The sequence below is a fragment of the Nomascus leucogenys genome, chromosome 22a (genome assembly GCF_006542625.1).
Source record: "Nomascus leucogenys isolate Asia chromosome 22a, Asia_NLE_v1, whole genome shotgun sequence".
NCBI lineage: Eukaryota > Metazoa > Chordata > Mammalia > Primates > Hylobatidae > Nomascus > Nomascus leucogenys.
Genome location: NC_044402.1, coordinates 111,906,590 through 111,929,124, shown reverse-complemented (window position 1 = coordinate 111,929,124; position 22,535 = coordinate 111,906,590). Strand labels below are relative to the sequence as shown.

At 35.2% G+C, this 22,535-nt stretch overlaps 1 protein-coding gene across 2 annotated transcripts in view; it reads left to right on the top strand.

Moving 5' to 3' along the window:
• ERBB4 (erb-b2 receptor tyrosine kinase 4) overlaps positions 1–22,535 on the top strand; it is a 1,163,189-nt gene that overhangs the window by 1,095,529 nt on the left and 45,125 nt on the right. For both annotated transcript variants that reach the window (XM_003254031.3, XM_003254029.3), the window contains exons 21-24: positions 12,614–12,769; positions 15,192–15,267; positions 19,313–19,459; positions 21,477–21,574. In XM_003254031.3, the coding sequence (XP_003254079.1) occupies positions 12,614–12,769; positions 15,192–15,267; positions 19,313–19,459; positions 21,477–21,574 (477 nt within the window). The remainder of the gene's footprint in view (positions 1–12,613; positions 12,770–15,191; positions 15,268–19,312; positions 19,460–21,476; positions 21,575–22,535) is intronic.

The window sequence follows — 22,535 nt, the reverse complement described above, 5'->3', positions numbered from 1 at the left end:
TTATGAGATAAGTATTATTATGGTTGCCATTTTATAGATGAAGATATTGGCAGACTAAGTAACTAACATGTCTAACATGCCTATGGCTGCGTATAGTTAGTGGCAGAGCTGATAATGAAGCTTGGGAAGTCTTGTCCCAGAAATCACTCTTCATTCCTGCACTCCACTCCCCCAGATGTCAATGATAAACAGGAATGGGTTAAAAATGACCCTTTAGAACCGTTTTTATGATATGTGCTTTTAACCTTCCTTTCATATGAGATATTAACCACATAAATCTGTGAAGTGGAGAGACCAAAAGAAGAGGTCAGCTTTCAAATTTCACATTGTCAGTGTGCATGAACAATATCCTAATTTCCTAACAATTGTGGGAAAACCGATAGTATTTAGCCCAAAGCCCAAATAGTATTCCAGAATTAAAAATTGCAACACATACGCAAGTAAGCCTGAAAATTAACAGATGTTTAATACTAAAAAATAAAAAGCAAAGGGACAATGTAATAAAAATCATCATTAGCAATAGAAAATTATTGCCAATAATATTAAAATTTATTATACCTTTTCCTCTTTATTTTTAATTGTTATGAGGTTATGTTTGCTAGTATATTTATTACTGCTGGGAAGTTCTTCTTCCCAAACCTCCTGATCCAAAGGCAATAGAAAGAGTAAGGATGAATAAATGGAGTAGGGAGAGGAGGAAATCAATCAATTGACTACTATTTATTGACTGTCCCAAAACGTGATGAAATTCATAAATGTGAGGAGGGTCAAACTGAGTTATGTCATCTCCACAGGAACACGCCATTCACAGGTCCAGGCACTCAACCATCCATAAGGGTTTGAAGTGAAGAATAGAAGATAAAAAAAAAATCTTTACTTTTCAGACTTGAACAAGCTGAAAAAATATAGCTTTCTACTTTGATTACTCATTTTAGTGTTTAATTCTCTTAAAAATAGTTTGACAAATTAATCAAGTCAATAGATGAGTGCTCTATTGAGATTCATATATATATATGTATATACACACATGTATATATAAATAAATCTCAATACATATATACACACATATACATATATACAGGTATATACATACATGTAATATACATACGTGTGTGTGTGTATACACACACATATATTTCGGCTTTGTGCTTTATCTACTCTCTACATGAAACTGTTAGCATTGGGTAATTTGTTATATAGCATTTATAAAGTCTGAGCATGCAAGTTTATGTTCTTTCTGATCATAAAATATCTTTGATTTAGCTGCAAATCCAAAAAGCTTTTTTAAAATAATGCTTGATAATCTCAGGGTTTAGCTCCAGATGGATGGTTGGATGAATGGATGGATGGATGGATAGATATCTGTCTATAGATATAGATAAAGTTGGACATTATCATTATGTTATAGAGTGACCCAATCTATTTAGGAGTTGGGGAAGATCTTGTGGAGGAAAAGACATCTAATTTGTGATCTAAGAAATGTTAAATTTGACCAAGCGTGCGTCTGTAGCACAGTAGGAAGAGTGTAGCAGTGTATGGTGAGGGGGTGTTCCAGATAAAGGAAATAGTAAGTATAAAGGCAAAAGAAATTAGAGGGTTTTAGCTTTGCTTGGCCATAGAGTTCAAGGTGAAGAATTCCAAGAAAAGAAGCTGGAGGGCCAAGCAGAGCCAAGTTGCTTGTGGGCTTTTTTGGCTACCTGAGTGAAAACATGGTTCAGTGTATGTGCGTGATATGTGTGCATGTCTGTTGAAGGGTACAGGAGAATGAGGAAATGATGGCAAATGCACATGGTTAAAAAGAGGAGACTTAAGCAAAGAGAAATAATGTCAATTTCCCATGGCTACCTCTTGGACTAGATCTGAGCCTTTATGAAATGAGTATCTCAAGTTACTGATGATTTTTAAGGAGACAGTTACTAGGGACTCAAGAATAGCTACTAATACAGCAGAGGACAAAATAAAGCACAAAGTTCAGAAGAGGGTAGAACTCCTCCCTAGGGCTGTGTGGAAGACAGCAGAGCACTGACATGGTGAGGAGGATGGAAGGGCATAATTGCAATAGTTTGAAACATTATAAGCTGCAGCTTCTGGAGCATCAAGAGATAGCAGCCCCAAAAAAGATATGAGCATTTCCACAGGAGCTTCCACCGTGAGTTCAGCAACTGCAGATATCAATGAAGAGTCCTGAAAAACAAACAAACAAACAGAAAACAAGAAAGATTATCCATGAGCCATATATGAGGTTCCTGGCAGACCCTAGAAATATCTGCAAAAGGCATCTTGGAGGCAAGGAGCTTCAGGTGCTCTCCAAGCAGGTTGGGCCAAGAAACAGTGAAATTTGTCTTATTACTATACCACCACATGTGTCCTGAAGCCTGTAATGACAGCAGACTCTCCCAGGACAATTTCTTCACAGTTTTAATAATTAAGGATTGATGATCCACATTTTAAGTAATGTGATGATATCTGGTACTTCTGTGGTAATATTAGGCTAGAAAATGAGCCAAGGTGCAAAGCAGGAGTCTCTTTCTCTTAGTCTTTATGCTGGAACTAGATGGAAATAAAGCCCTGGAATTCCGAGGAAGAAAGCAAAGGTAGAAACAAGGATGTGTGTCAAAATGGGCATCCAAATCAACAGTAAGGGATTTAGATGAAAATAGAAGCCATGGTACAAATCCTTCTGAGGATTTTGAGAGGAGCAAGCCTGAGGAAGGAGGGCATGGGGCAGATCAGGAAGTTTGGAAGTGGCTGGGTGACTTCCAGAAGGAAGTATGTAGGTGCCACTTTTGCGAGCTTTACATGTGTTGGGCAGATATTTGCATAGTGGGGCCAAGCCCATTGCCGTCCAAATGAGACAAGGCAGAACTGAATTGAATGACACACTTTTCAACCCCTTACGCGGATACTCAAGTTGCATAAGAGCCTTTAGTGCTCTAGGAATTTCACATTTTTAATGCAAAGATACTTACATAAAAATATTCAGCAGTTATAAATAAACTCAACCGCCTGGACAAATAGATAAGTAAACCACACTTACTTAAGAAAATAGTTATTGAAATTATTTAGGTCTATATGGTGGCAGAAGTTTTGCTTTGTAATAAGGATAACTCATCAAATTTGATATAATCAGCTTAAGGAGGAAAATTGTATATACATATCCCTATCCCTAAGCTTTATGGTTTTCCACCAGTAGCATGCAATTCTGTGAAACTACAAAATATTAGGAATGATCTGTTTCTGCTCAATTATTACTAAGGTGTCAGATATTCAACCACCTCTCTATAGTCTCTGAATACATTTGCACAATATGTATGCTCAGAGAAAGGCTCAGCTTCTATTATTCTAGAGGTTGCTGTATTAATAGGTTGCCCACTTCATTGATTTTTAATTAATTTCTGAAGAGACACAGAGGATAACTACTACAGCCCACAGACATCTCCATTCTCATTGCAGACCACATCTTTACTGATCAGCTGCCTAAGGAGTAGAAGTAATCCACTTTAAGTACGCCTCCCTGCGAGAGTTCGGACACTACACGATTCGCTTCTCCTATTGTAATCATATTGGCAAGAGATCAATGGGAGAAAAACTGTAGCATGCTTGATATTCTCTTGATGCAGGCAGATGAGCTTTTTACTCACAGTGTAGTGAGAAAGCAGAGGCTTTTCACACATGCTGTTTAATTTACTTTTTTGTTTTTGATTTCATTTATTTATTTTTTGGTTTTCTTAAGAAGGCTTTCAAGCCCCAAGGAGGCTGTTCTTCAAATGGATGTTTTAAAAGCTTGCCATGAGTGGTAAATGAAGCTTCTGAAGAAAATGTATGGAACAAGGATGAAAAAAATTCTGTTATCTCTGTCGGCCTCAGGAACCTGTAAATGGTCTTCCCCTTCTCTACCCCTGGGAGACTAATACCAACATCTGAGGCTTAGCCTAAATGTGGCAGGGTTTGCTTTCCCACATTCCATCATAAAGATTGCAGTTTTTAAATTGCATTTATTAATCTGTCAGTGACCGTTCTAAATCCTCTGTATATGGAAACTGACAAGAACCCAATGAAGCCTGTATTACTACTAGTACTCCTATTTTAAGACAAGGAAATTGATGTACAGTGAGGTAAAATAACTTGTCCAAAGGTGATACCTAGTGCATGACAAAACTTATCAGAACTAAGATTTATCTTGCAGGCAGCTTGATTCCAAAAGCAATGGTCTTAACCATTATGCTCTATGACCATATACATAAAAGTATACTCAGTAGACTACAAGCCATATATGAAACTCACAAAACTGAATGTAATCTTGAAAATGGGTGCTCTGTGAATTCAGTGAAGAGAAAACACTTTCTTCCACATGATAAACGTTGAAGGCTTTTAAACAAGCCTCTTTAATTTTGCTAGATTCCTCAAGGGATGGTGCCTTTGGAGGCACTTTAAAAACCAACTATTTGTGCATTTCACTGTGTCTCCAACAACTTGAAATTTGCCTGACATCAGTAACTGACACGCTATACATGTTTGTGGATGGAGTAAATGAACCATAAGACCAGAATTTTCTAAGTCTGTCCAGGAAGTAGCTATTTTTCTTTGCAGCAGAGATAGAGCATTGGAGTGTCAACATCCCAAGAATGAGGAAGCTGGGACGAATCATCAACAGCCAAAACTTCCAGCTGAATGTCCAGGTCCTAAAGAGGTTTCTGGGCAGCACACCACAGCATCTCCTACATGCAAGTGTGTATGCACACACACACACACACACTGTCTCTCAAATATATTTTTGGGACTATCTGTGAAAAATTCAAATAAATAGCAAACAATAATTTTTATTATATATTATTAAAATGACAGAAATTTGGTTGTCCTTAATATTCCAAAATCTTAAGATCTGCAACCTAACCAGGCTTCTTGAAGATCACGGCTACAGTTGGAAGTGTGAGAATTAACCATGAGTGTTAACTCCATGCTGGCTCAGGACAGCTGTATGAATCTGCTTTTCTTCCTCTGAATAGAATAATAGGAAGAACATTCAGGGACAAGCAGAATGAGAAGCTATTGCACCTAACAGTGCTGAGTAACCAACAGGTGTTTCAATTGGCTGCCTTTTCTTTAAAGTGGTCAAATTATATTTTTAATAAGATAAATTTGTGCTTATTTATTTTAAAAATACATGGTATCTTATAAGGAATGTTCATGTGTTTTCTAAATTTTAAGCCATTGAATCCTCAAGACAACCCTCAGGGTAGATACTATTATTACCCCCATTTAACAAATAAAGAAAGTGAAACACAAATGTTGTATAAATTGACCAAAATCACATAGCTAGTAAGTAGCCAGTGTTTTTGGATTTTAAAATTAGGATGTGCTAAGATGATTTTTACTAAAACATATTCACGACTCTCACTAAATATTTGAAGGGGGACATCTACTCTACCTCTTTACTGTTCTCTGTGTCTATTATTGGCCCACAATTTAATATTTCAGATAGATATATTTTACAGTTTCATCTATCATGGAATAAAAATTTAAAGCTAGCAGTAACCTCAGAGATCATTTCAGCCAATCCATCACTTTTATAGCAGAGGTGAAATGAGTACCTGTGGTCGTAAACCTAGTTAACAATATGTCCAAAACTTCTGTTTCACAACACTCAGCTCTGTGTTCTTTCTATTCTGCCATCAACCAGCTTCTGCTGGTTAAAAAGATCCCTCAGTTGATTTCATTACTCAGCCCCCTTATATTCCCTTTATGCACTATTTGGATAAAATCAGTTACTTCATCCAAAAAGATCCCTTTCTTTCCTTGAACATGCTTATATCCTTAGCCCTAACCATAGTAAGCATTATAGTTGGATTCTTTTTTCCCCCAGGGATAGAATTGCTTTTAGAAGGAAAGGTAGAAAAAAGGAGATATTTTCATTTGAAGTTAGGTTTCCTGAAGCTTTCTGTTATTAAGAAAGCTTCAGGTTATTAGAATGAAAACAGAAAAAAAAATGCTCTCTTGCTAACTCTAGAGATTAATGCTGGAGATTAATGCCTGTGAGAGCTTACTGCAGCTTGAAATTTTTAGCTCCACACATGTATTTGATGAAATTGTCGCATGGCCAATATATGAGAAGCAAATATTTATTGTCAGAAATAGTCCAGTCTCTCTTGACTTCCTTTAGCTTCCGGCAGCTGGGCAAAATACATTTTCACATTGAATTAAAACAAAAATAATGCTTTTTGCCAGATCGTTGTGATTCATATATCATAAGATTGAAAAGAAGGTCATGGCTAGGTTTTTGTCAATACCATTATTTTAAAATTAAGTCATTCTCTGTTCTTTTCCATAAGCAGTTCATATGAGTTGATTCTAACTAGAGATTAAAATGTTGAATTCAATTCTAATACAATTTTCCTTGGATTTTATATCAAAGTTCATTTCTGAAAATCAAGCATACAATTTGACTTTCTCTAGTTAGCTTGTATTTACTATGATTACACATTTTAAGAGCTGTGAGCAAAACATGAACTAAGTATGCATTCTTTGAAAACTTACTAGGGCTTACAGAGAAGGTATGAAAAATGGTAAGATTATGAATAGTTCAGGTAATGGTAAATTCTGAATAGTTTCGACAAAATCAGACTTGTGGCATTTGGATCATGAAGTAGACAAAATAACCCTAAAACACTTCTTTCAAAAACTTCCCTCCATGGTGTGTGATAAGTGGCAGTTATCTTGGTATAGAAAATCTATTTTATTAACCCATAGAAAGCATTCTACAGCACTGAACCTTTTAGATCTGTTTTATTCGTGACCTTTATCTTCACTAAATTCTTGAGTCTGTGATGTATTTATAGAGGGCACCAAATCTTTTAATATGTCTCCTAATTTTTCTTTCTTCTTATATGACAGCATCCTCGGATGAATTATTGTTAAAATAATACTTTGAATAGTAATAATTCTGAAATTGTATTCACACATTAATCATGATGGGTAGGTTATAAGTATATGTATCATCATTTGCAAACACTTATTAAACACCCACTGTGATATATTAGCTGAGGTTCACAGATTTTCTGAAATAGGCAATTAAAGTTAAGGAGGGTAAGTAATTCTTGTGCATTCTAGGATTGTTGATAGCTATCCATGGAGCAGTAATAAAGCTTTTCATGTTCTACACTTACTATATGCCAATTGCTATTTAAGTGTTTTGCATATGCTAATTTACCGCACAACAACCTGCAGGATAGGTGCTGTTATGCCCATTTAGAGACCAGGAGAGGAAGATGATGACAGAGAGATTAAATAAGTTTCTCAGAGTGACAGGGCTAGAACATGGCAGGGCTGGGGTTTGAAACAGGCAATTGACCACAGAATCTACATTCATACCCACTCTACCATCTTGCATTCTCTGTGACCAAAATAAGAACAGTCTCTACTTTGCATAATTCAGATTTCCTGTGAACTTACAAAAAGATGCTATAATTTAACTGAGTTTAAAATATAAATTAAAAAATAAGTCAGTCACTTGCATTATGTCCTGAAATTCACAGAAACACCAGATAATAGTTTTTTTTTCTGCCAAAGTACTAGTGCCTTTTAAAACTCTATGACTTCAAGTGGCTGGATGCAGTGGCTCATGCCTGTAATCCCAACACTTTAGAAGTCTGAGGCAGGAGGATTGCTTGAGGCCAGGAGGTTGAGGCTGCAGTGAGCCCTGATCATGCCACTGCACTCCAGCCTGGATGACAGAGCTAGACCTTGTCACAAAAAAAAAACCAAACTGACCAATATGTTCATTAATTTCTCCATGTCCACATAACCCTGTGACCCATTAAGAGAGAAGATAGGCTTATAATGTAGACTTTAGAGTCCCCACAGCAAGGGATTGAATCCAACTTCTACAATGCATTAGCTAGATCAGCAGTCCCCAACCTTTTTGGCACCAGGGACTGTTTTTGTGGGGGCACGGCAGGGGAGATAGTTTTGGGATGAAACTGTTCTACCTCAAACCATCAGGCATTAGTTAGATTCTCATAAGGAGTGCACAATCTAGATCGCTTGCATGCACAGTTCACAATTGGGTTCAGCCTCCAATGAGAATCTAATGCCGCCGCTGCTAATCTGACAGAAGGCAGAGCTCTGGCAGTAATGCTGGCTCACTCACCTGCCAGTCACCTCCTGCTGCGCAGCCCAGTTCCTAACAGGCCACAGACCGGTGCTGCTCCATGGCCCAGGGGTTGGGGATCCTTGATTAGATAACTTGGAGCAAGTAACTTGACCTCGCTTAGCCTTTGTTTTCTCATATTTAAAATACGTCAACAGTATTCATCTCATAGGATTAAGTTAACCAACCAATGTGGCAACATTTACTTTAATGACCCCTGTGTTTTAAGTATTGGGTCAATGTCAACTGTGGTTGCTGTCAGTATTATTCTTCTCCTAATTTACTTTACTCAAGGTGGCCTGACATGGATATGGGAACTGCTAAAGCACAGAGTATGAGGTTTCTTTACCCACAAAACACAGCATCATAATGAATGACCTTTATTTGTTCATCTTGAAACTTCCAGGGACTTCATCCAGTTTATTTTTGTGACTGTTATTTCTAATAATTGTCTGCCACCTTAGTTGCATGACACTCTAATTTGAAGAGTTATTTCATTTTGAAGGAATCTAGCACAGAGTGTGACTCGAATGAGAACTTCCAGTAAGAAAATCCTATTTAATGACTGTGATGTAGAGAAAACTGTTTAGAGCAATCCACAGATGATTCAACACTCTCAGGGTGTGAAAGTAGGACTAAGGTGGCTTTAGTAAGTAATGAGTTGAAAGCATGCATCTGTATAATGATGTTTCATAGTTACAAAGCAACCATAAACATGTGTTTTGATGGTTTGGTAATGATATAGATACTTATGTTCTTATTGCTTTTAGTGATGGTCAGGTGGGTGAGGAAAACTGTCTAGAGACTGTCACCTAGTTTTTTAAAATTGATTTCTCATTATTTTGAAGGAAGTACCTTTTCTGGAAAAATAGTATTTAGCTTCACGATAGTCTATCACTTGCTGAGGCTTTGTGTATGGAATTTCAAAGAACTTTCAGAGTTTTTGAAATTTTTATTGTATTGTAGAGTATGTCATTAGAGTGTAAGTCTGTGCAGACTGCTATAGCAAAATACCATAAACAGAAATTTATTTCTCATAGTTTTGGAGACTGGGAAGTCCCAGATAATGGTGCAAGAAAATTTAGTGTCTAGTTGAGGACCTGATTCCTGGTTGTTCATAGCTCCTATAACCTCACATGGCTGAAGAAGCAACAGATCTCTCGAAGGTCTCTTTTATAAGTTTGCTAGTGTCATTCATGAGGTTCTATTCTCATGACCTAATCACTTTTCAAAGGCCCCACCTCCTAACACCATCACTTTGGGGGCTAGAATTTCAACACATGAATTTGAGGAAGGACATAAAACCATTCAGATCATAGCAGAGTTTTAAATTTTTTGGTGAATGTGCCTTAGTTCCCTACTGGCAAAGTACATGTCACTCTTGCTGCATACGTTTAAGAAATATAAAAATGATATTTTTATTAGAATATTTGTTTCAAGGGATCATTATCCACCTAAATTACAAAAGTCTAAAAACAAAATTGTTCTCAGTGTATTCTCTCTTCATTGTTCAAACAAATACTAAGGATGATTATTTTATAAATATTCGTTGACATTATCCTCTTTATAGTATTCCCTCTGGCCTAGTTTAGTTGAAGATTCACATACTCTTACACGTAGGAGCAGACGAGTGTTGTAAGTGATGGAAGCAGAACTCCTGGGAAGAAATAGTGAGTGGTGGGATCTTGGAAAATGGGGTCGGATTGCCCTCATTGGGGTACAGTTGGTCTCAGCTAAAGAGAATAACTGACCCACACCCAGTGTGGGGAGTAATGAAAAAAAATCTGAAAAATGGAAGTAGTCCATGGACTGCCAAATTGCAACCTTTATTTTACACTTGCATCACCTTGCTTCTGTATTGTGGCAGTGGCTCCTGCCTTCAGCTACACTGATTTCCAATCCATTCTCTGTCCTGACACCAGGGTGGTGTTTTCAGGAGTCCAACAATAATCTCTCACTCCCTCTTTTTTTTTTTGAGAGTCTCGCTCTGTCACCCAGGCTGGTGTGCAGTGGTGCCATCTTGGCTCACTGCAAGCTCCGCCTCCCAGGTTCACCCCATCCTCCTGCCTCAGCCTCCCGAGTAGCTGGGACGACAGGCGCCTGCCACCACGCCCGGCTAATTTTTAGTATTTTTAGTAGAGATGGGGTTTCACCATGTTAGCCAGGATGGTCTCAATCTCCTGACCTCGCGATCCACCCACCTCGGCCTCCCAAAGTGCTGGGATTACAGGCGTGAGCCACCGCGCCCGGCCTCACTCCCCTTTTTAAAACAACTTCCACGTCACCTAATTGTATACTTCAGGAAGTACAAAAGTCTAAGTTCTTTACCATGACATATAAGGGACTCTTCTTGGACCCTGCCTCTTCTTTTGTTTTCAGTTTCACTGCTCACCACTGTCCCCCCCTCATACATTATGCTTTAAAAATACAGAATTGCCTATCTTGGTGCAAGTACGCCATGGTACTGCTACCCCTGTGCTTGTTCTGTTTGCCTGCAGTTTTACCCTCACTCTGTCCAACTGGGAGACATCATTCAACCCTTACTTAGGCCTTGGTACCACTTTGAAGTCTCTCCTCTCATGCATACTTGCTAGGCTGTACTACATAAGAGCCTCAGAATAGAGTTCTCTTTAAATGCCTTGCATGTACCACATCAGTCCGTTCAAGTTTTTATTCCCTATCTGCCCACTTTATTAATTAGCTTCTGTTCTCCTTTAATATACAGACCTTATCTGAATCCTTTTTGTCTTCTCACCGTCTGGCAAATAGTCCAGCACATGGTCCATGTTAGCCTGTTGCCAACATATATTCCATGTTCTGATATGAAGGTGATAAGAAAGAGAACAATGAATGTCTCATGAACATTTCTTAAAGGGATAGAATTACTTGGGAAGATATGAAAATATTCCATCTCCAAGGCAGTGCATGTATTTGTTTATTTTTTGATCCTTTAAGTCATATAAGGGCTGTATGTTCTCAGATGTACTTTATTATAGGAATTTCTAATTTAATGTACTCAAACATAAAGCACTGTTTAGGAGAGAGGGCAAAGGCCCCATAAATCTCGGTTGTAAGTGGATTTCAGAAAACACCAATACACACAGTGTCACCCAACTGTTGACTGATTAGACCATATCAGGCAGTATCTCCACTGGTTGTGTTTAATGTGCATTTATATGGGGTTTGGCTCATGATGCTGTTTGAAGTAATCTTCTCTTTACACTACACCAGGTATACGGTTCATAATTTTTTGACTTGTGTGATTTATGTGTCTGTTTTCCACAGCTTTTGTTTTGATATTAGAAACCATTAATTCTTCAAAGTCCTGCAGTTGTAATGTTAACTGCCAACAGCATTGATTTGCAATTGGCATGAGAGTATGCTTCAACATTTTATAAAAATTCTAATCTATTTTTAAATGGTGACCATTTTACCACAAAAATCATCACATATAGAATTTCCCCTAACACTTCAACAAAAATATATTCACTCTAATCTCAGCCTCAGGTTTATTTCCTTACTTTTAGATAAGTTCTTTTGTTAAACATAATGTTTAGCAACTCTTAGTTTACCTAGTACTGAAGTACAATTAATAAAGTAATTATTACTCCTCTGGATTATTTTTTCTGAATTTGTATAGATATTAATACATAATATATGTTATATATTGTTATATATGGATTTATTGTGAGGAGAGCCAGCTATGTCTCTTGCTGCTAAACACTAACAAATTTTATTTTTAATTTCCCTGTATGTTTTATAAAGGTAAAATATTAAAGGCTAATTTCAGTGTCATTACAAATGATGTAATTTCACTATGGATTCTCATAATGACTACTGATACCATAGAAGTCTTCTTAAAAATTACAGGTTTGTAAGACTCCTAGGGTATATACACTTCATTCCGTGCATAATTAATAAGAATAGTATAATTCTTAGTATAATAGTATAATAAGAATAGTATAATTCTTCGGCCTCCATAGAATCTATAATGGTGATTTTGGCACCATTAAACTTCAAATGAAATATTTCTAAAAATTATGGACAGAGGTGTTTGTTTGGATGTGTTGGGGGAAGATGAAGCAGAAGTTATTGAGAAGGAATGATTACAAATATGTGGGTCAATCCAAGCATATGTTAGCTTATCTACTACAACACCTGCACACCTCACTAAAGAAACAGTTTGCAAAAGGATATCAAGTCGCTTGGAAAAATAGTGATCTAACATATAGCTCATGTGAAAGTAATTCATTTGTCTCATAGGACTTTAGGGAGAAAACACCAAAAGCTGTTTGTGGTTTGCTCTCCCCAAAAATCAGGTTTTCTCTAATTTTGAAAATATTCTGGGATTCTGGCTTCACTTAAAAAATTAGGCACTTCCAACTGAAGGCTAAGAAACTTCTTTTTAGAAAAATGGAAAAACCTGGGCATTAACTGAATATCATTAAGGAACTTGATATTCTTCAGGGAATGATGTACCTGGAAGAAAGACGACTGGTTCATCGGGATTTGGCAGCCCGTAATGTCTTAGTGAAATCTCCAAACCATGTGAAAATCACAGATTTTGGGCTAGCCAGACTCTTGGAAGGAGATGAAAAAGAGTACAATGCTGATGGAGGAAAGGTGGGTATCTTTTTGAGAGCAATCTTGCTTGAAAATATAGTATAATATCCTTTTATCTCCTTATACTTTATACAAGAAACCAATAAGCCTGAAGCTTAGGAGATTATAAAGCCTTGGTTCTACCATTTGCCTCTTCTCCTGCCCTAGGTATGTATATGTGTGTGTATATATATCATATACATATATATATATATACCATATATTACCAGCTTCTGTTTCTCAAAAGTAGCTAAAATAAGGTGATGCATGTCTGTACCCAGGTGACCTTCATGTTAGGTCCAATGATGGGAAGTGGGTGGATCCTTGATCCTTAGGGCTTCTAGAAATTAAACTTTAACACATGGCTGTAGAAATTGTCCCACTGATCTAAAGACCATAGCACTAACTCTTATAGACAACATAGCTTCTCCTCATAGACTAAAGTTTAGGTACTACAAAGAACCCTGAACAGAGCCACTGCCTCGTCTACCTTTTCTGACCCTCTAGTCTCAGCCTCTGCCTGACAACGGTGTTCCTGACTCTTTCACCCACTATATGGTTTCAATCCGTGCCTTAGTCCCATGTCTTGTATTTCCTCATTAACCCTCTCTTTAGCTTGACTTTCTTGGCCAAACTATTAGGACTAGACTTCACATGGAGGTCCCTCTAGCTTCACCTAGTGAAATCTAAGGTCAGGCAGCCCAAATGAAATAAGCAAATGCAATCTTAGCCTATGGTGACCTATAAGCTTACTCTAACCAAAAAAACCCAGTTATTCGCATGTCATATACATATATTTATTATATGCCTTATTTATCATATGGGCCATCCAAATATATATTATAAATATTTTGCAATGATAGGTTTCCAAATGCTTAACTTCATCACAAGGCAAAATAACACAAAAATTTTTAAAACTACCCTATTTTGCCTGTTTACTACCAAATTGCAATAGTCTGCGACCACAGCATTGAAATTCACTATAAGACTGCACAGAAATTGAAGTCTATAAATCACATGGCTTCACTTGTCTTGAGAACATAAGATTTGAGACATAAGATTTGTCTAAAGCAAGATTCATTATAGCTTTAAATGCTTGGTAACCATTAAGTCTTTATCAAGCTACCTGTGATTTAAACTTACTTCTTTAACACAATGTCCGTAGTCCATAAAGTCTGCTAACTCCTTGCCCATAGGGAATTACTTTCAATGTGTCTTCTGTTCCCTTTCACTGAATACCATGATTCTGTCATAGAGTTACCTTGGTGTCACCTTGGTGAGCAGCCAACCTCATGATTTCAAAGGCCTATTTAGTTTTAAGCTTTCAACTGCAAAGTAGAAGTGTTTATCCTTATTCCATAGAATCTAATTATATTCCCAGCTATATAATGCTGCCCTTCATAGTTGAAACTCATTCTGCTGACCCATCATCAGCAGGATATGTGGGTTGAGTTGTTTTTCTTGTAGTGATGATAGATTTGTGCTGATCCTTTCACATTCTTTTATATAGTTCCTATTTTGAAAATGGTACGTATTTTCAATACTGGCTAACCAAGATGAGAGGGGTCACTTGAAGCTGGAAAACAAAGCAATGCTAACTTTGGAATTCATGATTTTAGGCCTTTTAGTGGCCAAATTATGTGAGAGGAGAAGGGAGGGGGCAAGTATAGAAAGAATCCATTGTACTGGTGGCCCAAAATGTGTGTGAGGGTGAAAAGGGATAACTGAAAATACAACAAATCTCATTTTTTGAGAAAAAACTATAAACACATTTTTAGAAGAATGTGTATTAGATGTTTAGATTTAATATTGTAAATAACAATATTTACTAGCAACTTAATTACTGAATATTAATTAAGAACTACAGAAAGTTATCCCTACTTATTTTTACCTTTAATTGTTTACAAAGCTTTTTTTTTTTTAAAAAAAAGTATGACCGAGCAGGGTGGCTCACACGTGTAATCCCAGCATTTTGGGAAGTCAAAGTGGGCAGATCACTTGAGCTCAGGAGTTCTAGGCCAGCCTGGGCAACATGATGAAACTCCATCTCTAAAAAAATGCAAAAATTAGCCAGGCATGGTGGCACACCCCTGTGGTCCCAGCTACTCAGAGGCTAAGGTGGGAGGATCACTTGAGCTTGGTAGGCAGAGATTGCAGTGAGCTGAGATTGTGCCATTGCACTCCAGCCTGGGTGACAGAGTGAGACCCTGTCTCAAAAAATAAATAAATAAAATAAAAAATCAATAAGTATAGTACATCTTTAGATTAATTCACTTTATGTATTTTATAAATTAACATATATTTATAGTTATAGTTATATCTATACACACATAATTAAAAAAATATGATTAAGGCCAGCCCAGAGACTCACATTTAGGAAATACATATAGAAATGAATTTTTAATGTAATTTTAAAACTTTTTTACTTCTTACTTCTCTATAGATGCCAATTAAATGGATGGCTCTGGAGTGTATACATTACAGGAAATTCACCCATCAGAGTGACGTTTGGAGCTATGGTAAATAAATCTTCTTTGCGAATTAAAGCTTGTGAAGCAAAAATACATATATTAAGTTCATGTGAAATATCTTAAACTAAATTATTTTGTTGTGTTATAAATACGTATTTATAAGCCTAATTTCCTAAAGGAGTTAACTCTTTGTTTCTCAGTGAAAAAAAGAACAACAAAATATTCTATTTTACTTTACTTTAAGTTCTTGGGATACACATGCAGAACCTGCAGGTTTGTTGCTTAGGTATACATGTGGCATGGTGGTTTGCTGTACCTATCAACCCGTCATCTAGGTTTTAAGCCCTGCATGCATTCGGTATTTGTCCTAATGCTCTCCCTCCCCTTGCCTTCTATCCACCAACAGGCCCTGATGTATGATGTTCTCCTCCCTGTGTCCATGTGTTCTCATTGAAGAACAACAAAATATTCTAAATAGCATTGCTATCTGCCTTTCTTTTTTTTTTCCTGGTTTATTACAATGTAATACACTAATATTTCTGCTAAGATGTTTTCCATAAGCTGTGGTTTTGTACGAACTTGCCTGATCATTTTGACAGAAAAAAAAATCAGCCAATTTTAGTTTAGGGACAGTTTCATAGAATTTCATGGCGTTAATTTTAAGCAACTTTCAAAAACATAACTCTGAATACAGTAAATATTCAAACCAAAACAAAACCAACTTTTTTGTGGGTTTCTTGCATGTGAGAATTTATGTTCTATAGTAGAAAACAGAGATTATTGTCATAACAAAGAAAAATTACTGACAGCAGTAAGTTAGAGCAATGAACATGGTAAAAGAGAAGACTGCTAATTACAACATTAATTTTAATTTACAAACTACTTGTGGAGTAACAGAAATGTTACAGAGTGAATAATCTGAACTGGAAAAGAGTGATATTTATAATTAGAACATTTATTTTATTGTGTTTAACTTAATTGTTAAGACGAGCTATTTAGCATCTGTCTGGCTACTTAAAATTTAAGTCCGGAATTACCAAGAAGGAGTCAATACGTTTCTAAGTTTAAATATATCATATGAAATTAGCATTTCTTACAAATAAAAAGCATAACGCCCACTTAAATAAAAGGGTGGTGGTGAGATTTAAATGCATGGTACAGTTTATTTTACTCAAACTTAAGCTTAAAAAAAAGTTTTATTTTTTTGCGTTGTTGGAAAAAAAAAGATATAAACCATTCAATCACTTAAGAACTTACAACTCTTATCTAGGAAAGAATTAACTATCTTTAAAAAAGTATTTAAGACATTTCGATCAAGTAGGTTATTCCTTTCACATATGTATGCCATAGGAGGTGGTAAAATTTTCATGGAGGCTTCATGTGTTTATTTTACTCAGCTTAGAAATAGAAAATGTGTGTCTGAAGTATAGACAAATGTAGTGGAAATGCTTGACAAAACTTACTTGCTAAACCATTGTAAGAAGTGTATAGAAAAACATCTATTGCATGTATTCTATGATAACTTTATATATTATATGATACAGATTAGCATGTAGGTTAGCATTTATACATTACATGATATATATAGGTTTATAGAATATAGATTGTCAGATTTATATATTATATCATATAGTATATTTTATATATGTATATACTTATTTCTTTTTCTACTTACAATTTCCTGAATCAAATATGACAGTCTCCTGAAGGCAAATTTAAATTAGCTCAAGATATATATAAACTTGGCAGAACAGTCATATTTTTAATAGTAAAATTTGTCTTTTGGGGAAAATCTTGTTACTCAGGCTGTAACATTTTTCTTCATGTTGAGTTGCAAAATCCCAGGAACTGTTCAGCAAAAATAAATAAATAGGTAGTACTCCGTTATGAAACACAGCCCAGGTCATCAACCCATATTCATAAGGCATTTAAAAAATTTTATGATATATCATAGTTGATTGCAAAAGTCATAAAAGGCAGAGAAAGTTGCATAACCTTGTTTACAGTGCACCTTTATGGAAAATTCTCACTAGGTGCATTTTTATTCTTGCAAAAATAAGCATTGGCTGTGATATACATCTTAAGATAAAGGAATTGCAAGTAAAATTTGAGGATGTTTTGTTTTAGCTTTCCCGATATTGTTCTTTTGCATGAACCCATCCTTTTCTAACCCTATCTTGTCATCACCTTTACAAGGATATAATTGGATTATTATCAGAAGAAGAGTTTTTTATATTTTGGCTTTTGTTTTTGTATTTATATATTTCTGTTTATTATATTTTCTATTATTTTGATTTACAGTTGCTTTGTATCTTGCTTATGTTGGGAGTTCTGATAGAGATGTGAGAATATCTACTCTATCTTTTATAACTACCTACCTAAGTTAATAAAATGTTCTCCTTAAATATATATTCTAGGCCCCGCACGGTGTCTCGTGCTTGTAATCCTAGCATTTAGGGAGGCCGACGTGGGCAGATGGCTCAAACCCTGGAGTTTGAGACCAGCCTGGGCAACATGCTGAAACCCTTTATCTACTAAAAAATACAAAACTCAGCCAAGCATGGTGGCTCACGCCTGTAGTCCCAGCTACTCAGGAAGCTGAGGTGAAAAGATCATGTGAGCCTGGGGAAGTTGAGGGTGCACTGAGCTGTGATCATGCCTCTTCGCTCCATTCTGAGTGACAGATTGAGACCCTGTCTAAAATATAAAATATATAATTCTAAAATATAAAATATTCTAAATATAAAATATTCTAAAATATAAAATATATATATATATTCTGTAAGTATGACTATCTAGAGATGAACAGTCATCCACTTGTTGCAGCATGCCTCATAGAAAATTTTTATGACAGATTTTAGGAGCTACTCCTTAATATACAAAATTAAAGATGTAATAACAATCAGTCAATTAAATTGTCACTAGGTACATGTTAACAATATACCTAAAATCCTAAGATGTAAATGTTAACCAAAAAAATCAGGTCATAGTTAATATTCTATTATAAAGAATAATTTTAAATTCCACATAGTTTTATATTTTAAGTTTTGTATTTTTGTTATCAGTCAATGATAACTGTTATAAACTAAAAAAGACTTCAGCCTGGCTAAATAATTCATTACAGATGGCAGTAGGAAAGAAAACGTAGCTCTAATTAATGGCTTTTATACTGAAAGATGACTGTATATATACACCAATCAAAATTCACTTTGTAATATTATTGTGCCCAGCTAGCCATTTCTGAACTTAAAAATCTTTATCCCTAAGAAAATATTATTTTAAATTATATGATCATTACATTACAAAAAAGATATTTAGTGTATATATTATTGCTGAAATCAGAACCATCATTATCATCAAAACTGGCTGTTTGCATGCTACCGTTTAGGGTATTAGCTTTTGCAGAGAAAATCAATGTCCCAGTGATTGAAGAAAGCCATTTTATTACCTAAAGAATAAAATACTTTTTATCCCCTTCACAATTTTGTTGATGCCTACTTCACACGTACTATATATTACATATGGAACATTCCTCTCTCAGGCTCTCATATGTGCTAAAGAAGTCTGTTTTATTCAACTTTTTTCTTTGTATAAGTTAGAGAGAGTCACAATTCTTTATTGTAACATAAGGTAATTATTCTGGAAGCCTTTTATAGCAAAGATGCTAATCTTAAAATTAGTCAATATCTTGTTTTACTGAAAATCATATTTATTTGTACTGAATACCTATGTATATATAGTAGGTGAATTGTTTTATGGACTGTAATGTGGTATAGTGAAATATAACTTGGATCAGCAAACATTAGTATTACCTATAGGCAGAAATGGGGAACAGATTCTATATGCTGACATCCACTGTAAATTGTCTCTTCTATACTTTAGAAATTCCAAGACAATAATAAGAAAATTGAATTCCCCCACAAAGATTTTGACATTGGGGTTCTCATAATGGGTACAGCTTTGTGGAGCTTTTTTTTAACTGATTGGTGTTTTGATTGATCTATAAGGAGTATTCTTTTACCACTGGTATATTGCTGGTTTGTTCAAAATATGTTGTTAATATGCTTAAGTAAGAATTTTTTCTCCAATACAGGAGTTACTATATGGGAACTGATGACCTTTGGAGGAAAACCCTATGATGGAATTCCAACGCGAGAAATCCCTGATTTATTAGAGAAAGGAGAACGTTTGCCTCAGCCTCCCATCTGCACTATTGACGTTTACATGGTCATGGTCAAATGTAAGATTGCAAAATAATGTTATCACCATCATCATTCTTAGTAAAGTAATAGCACCGATTACTCAATCTGTATAACAGTTCTCTGTATTGAAAAATACAGCAGTTCAAAAACAATTATGAACGGAACATATGAACGCCTCTTTGTTGTGACTATTATTAATATAAAGTAATACTCTTCCATGCTATGAAGTCAAAATTATGACTCTTTCTTTTATTCTCATAATCTCCATGACAGTCAAATTGCCTGTCGTAAAGAGAGGTAATTAGTCACTATAATGTTATTACTAACATGAATGTTAGTAATAACATTAGTGACCTTTATGGGAAAATATCAGGCTACATAAATAATCTAAACATGAAGGAAAAAAGCTTGAAACTGATAGTTTTAAAAATTAATTTAATAGAAATAGGTCTACTGGTTTTAGTCAAGAGCAAATTAGCAGGACAAGGTGGGAAGTGGGAAGAAATGAATCTATAGTGAGCTAAAAAGATTATAAATGTTTACTTTTTTCAATTTGATCATTTGTTTACATCAAACTCTTACTTTTCTTTTTTCTTCCTATGCCCCAGACACATATGTACTATAAATGTGTTTTTGAAGCACAGGCCCTTAATTTAAATAGAATTGAGGAAGTCTCTGGAGTTTCTGGCTTAATTTAAGTGAGATTAACATGTAGCAATCTCTCTTGTATAATCCAAGGTTTTCCCCTTCTGATTTACATGGGGATAGCAAAGAAACAAACTTGTGAAGGTGAATAAGCATCTTATTAATAAGAGACTTTGGACCCAGGTCTACTCAGATTTATATTCATGACATGTGTGATACATTCTGACAGTGAGGGAGGAAATAAAAAATGTTCTTTGCAGTTCAGGTCAGCCTGCCCTTTTCACTAAGCATAGTTCTATTTACTCAATATTTAGTTGGACAGAAACCGATACCTCAACTGTGGTTAACCTTTTTTGGCTTCAATAGTTTCAGAAACACCTGTTGTTTTCTCATTAGCATCTTGGCATTAGCAAGCATTTTTTCAAATGAATGCATATAGAATACAGAGCATTTGAGCTTTGTTTGGGGAGAAAACAAAAGCAGAGGACTTTAATGATACATAAAATGACACCCAAAAAATTCCCAGAATAGGAATAAAAACTGAACTCCCGGAAAAGGAAGGAACAAGCTTTACAGCCTTATTCTATTAAATATTGTTTGGTAGACATCTATGGAAGAAAGTTTAAAAACATGCATGTCTTATATAATTTAATCCTATAACTAGCATAGCAAATGATTTAAACTCGTCAGAATTTAGCTCTGATGAAGTTATGTAAAACCAAGAAAACACTTTCCCTAATAGAGAGTTTTACTTTCTTTTGGGGTTTTAATACCTAAGAGGAGGATAATTTGGCAAGAAAATCAAGGAAAGCTTGGTACTTTTATTCTTGTCATCTCATTAGCTAAACAGAGCCTGTAGAGATAAGGTCTACTGTATCTAGACTCCCAGCTAAATAAGAATACATGTCTTGAAAATTGCTGTTAGTATTTTTAAGCTAGACAAGCTAGTACTAAGATAAGCTAATGTCTATTGCTGAACAGGCATTACCAATCACTTTGCATTCGTTTTTTTTTTTTTTTTTTTTTTTGTCCACCAGGACAAATGTAGCACAAGAAAGTTGCTTTTAATTCCTCTTTTGCCCTTTGTGCCAGTGTAAGCATTGTAACCAAATCTTTTCTCCTATGTCACTCCTAATACAAAATAATAACTTATATTGCAGTGACATCTATACGCATCAGAGAAAAAATTTCTTTTGTTTTACAGTACATTACATTTAGTTATGAATATCAACAAAGAGACTGATAAAGCCTTACCAATTGAGTCGTTTCTTTCACTAGCTTTCTTTCTTTTTCAGATCATTATGATTAAAACAACATTTTTCAAACTTTTGCTCATATTTTCACAAAATTTAAATTTCAACTCCTTTCTAGTTATGACTATAGTGACATTTTCACTATGTAAATTTCCAGGTTGGATGATTGATGCTGACAGTAGACCTAAATTTAAGGAACTGGCTGCTGAGTTTTCAAGGATGGCTCGAGACCCTCAAAGATACCTAGTTATTCAGGTGAGTACATTTGACTTATGCCTTTAAGACTAGGCCAATGGCAAACTCACTGCCAAATGAGTAGTATCAGGACTTTGGAACTGTGGAAATGACCGCTAACATGTTGATTAATTAAGCAGATTATCATGTCAAATGACTATGGAAAAGAGCTTTTTATTTCATATCAGATCCACCTTTTAGCACCTTCCCTTAGTATTCAAGTGGCTCTGCTACTGAACAGATAATTATGATTATACATAAAAAGGTCTTAATCCTCAGACACTTATTTTAGCACTTTGATTTTATTAACATTATGTGTAAGTCATGTTCATTAGTATAATTTTCTTTTTTCAGAACAAAAGGAAGACAGATTTTTGTTTTAATCTTGCCCATGCTTGGAGACAGTGAATCAAAAGTTTCAGTATATTGATATTTCCCCAAAAATATTTTAAAATATGTTTTATTTGGAGAGATATGCAGTATCCAAGCAATAACTCAATTCTAATGAATTGATGCACATTTTAATCAACCAACCAGCCAAAGAAATATTTTATATTTAACACTAGAAAAATAGACTGGATAATTAAAAAATAATAATATATTTCTCTATGATTATTTTCACCTAAACTCTAAACAAATGGGCCTTGGATTAGAGTGAATTATGTTTCCTCAGTAAAGCAAGGTAGCCTTAATTTTCATATCGATAGTCTGACATAAATATAAAAGCTAGGTTTTAGAAGGTACTTATTTCCATTTATTTTTTCCCCAAAATTAGTTTTCACGAACTGAAATTGTTTCCAAAAATTATGTAACTTTAAAAATGTAGGAAAAATATTTAAGAAATAGACGAGGTGAGGAAGAGTATAACAAAGGTTTTGGTGTCTTTCTCGTACTCCTTTACTCTATTTGCCACTTGCACTGTGAGTTTTAAATGCCACTACTTTGATAATGTAGCCAGTATGCTATAGAATAAAGTATAGAC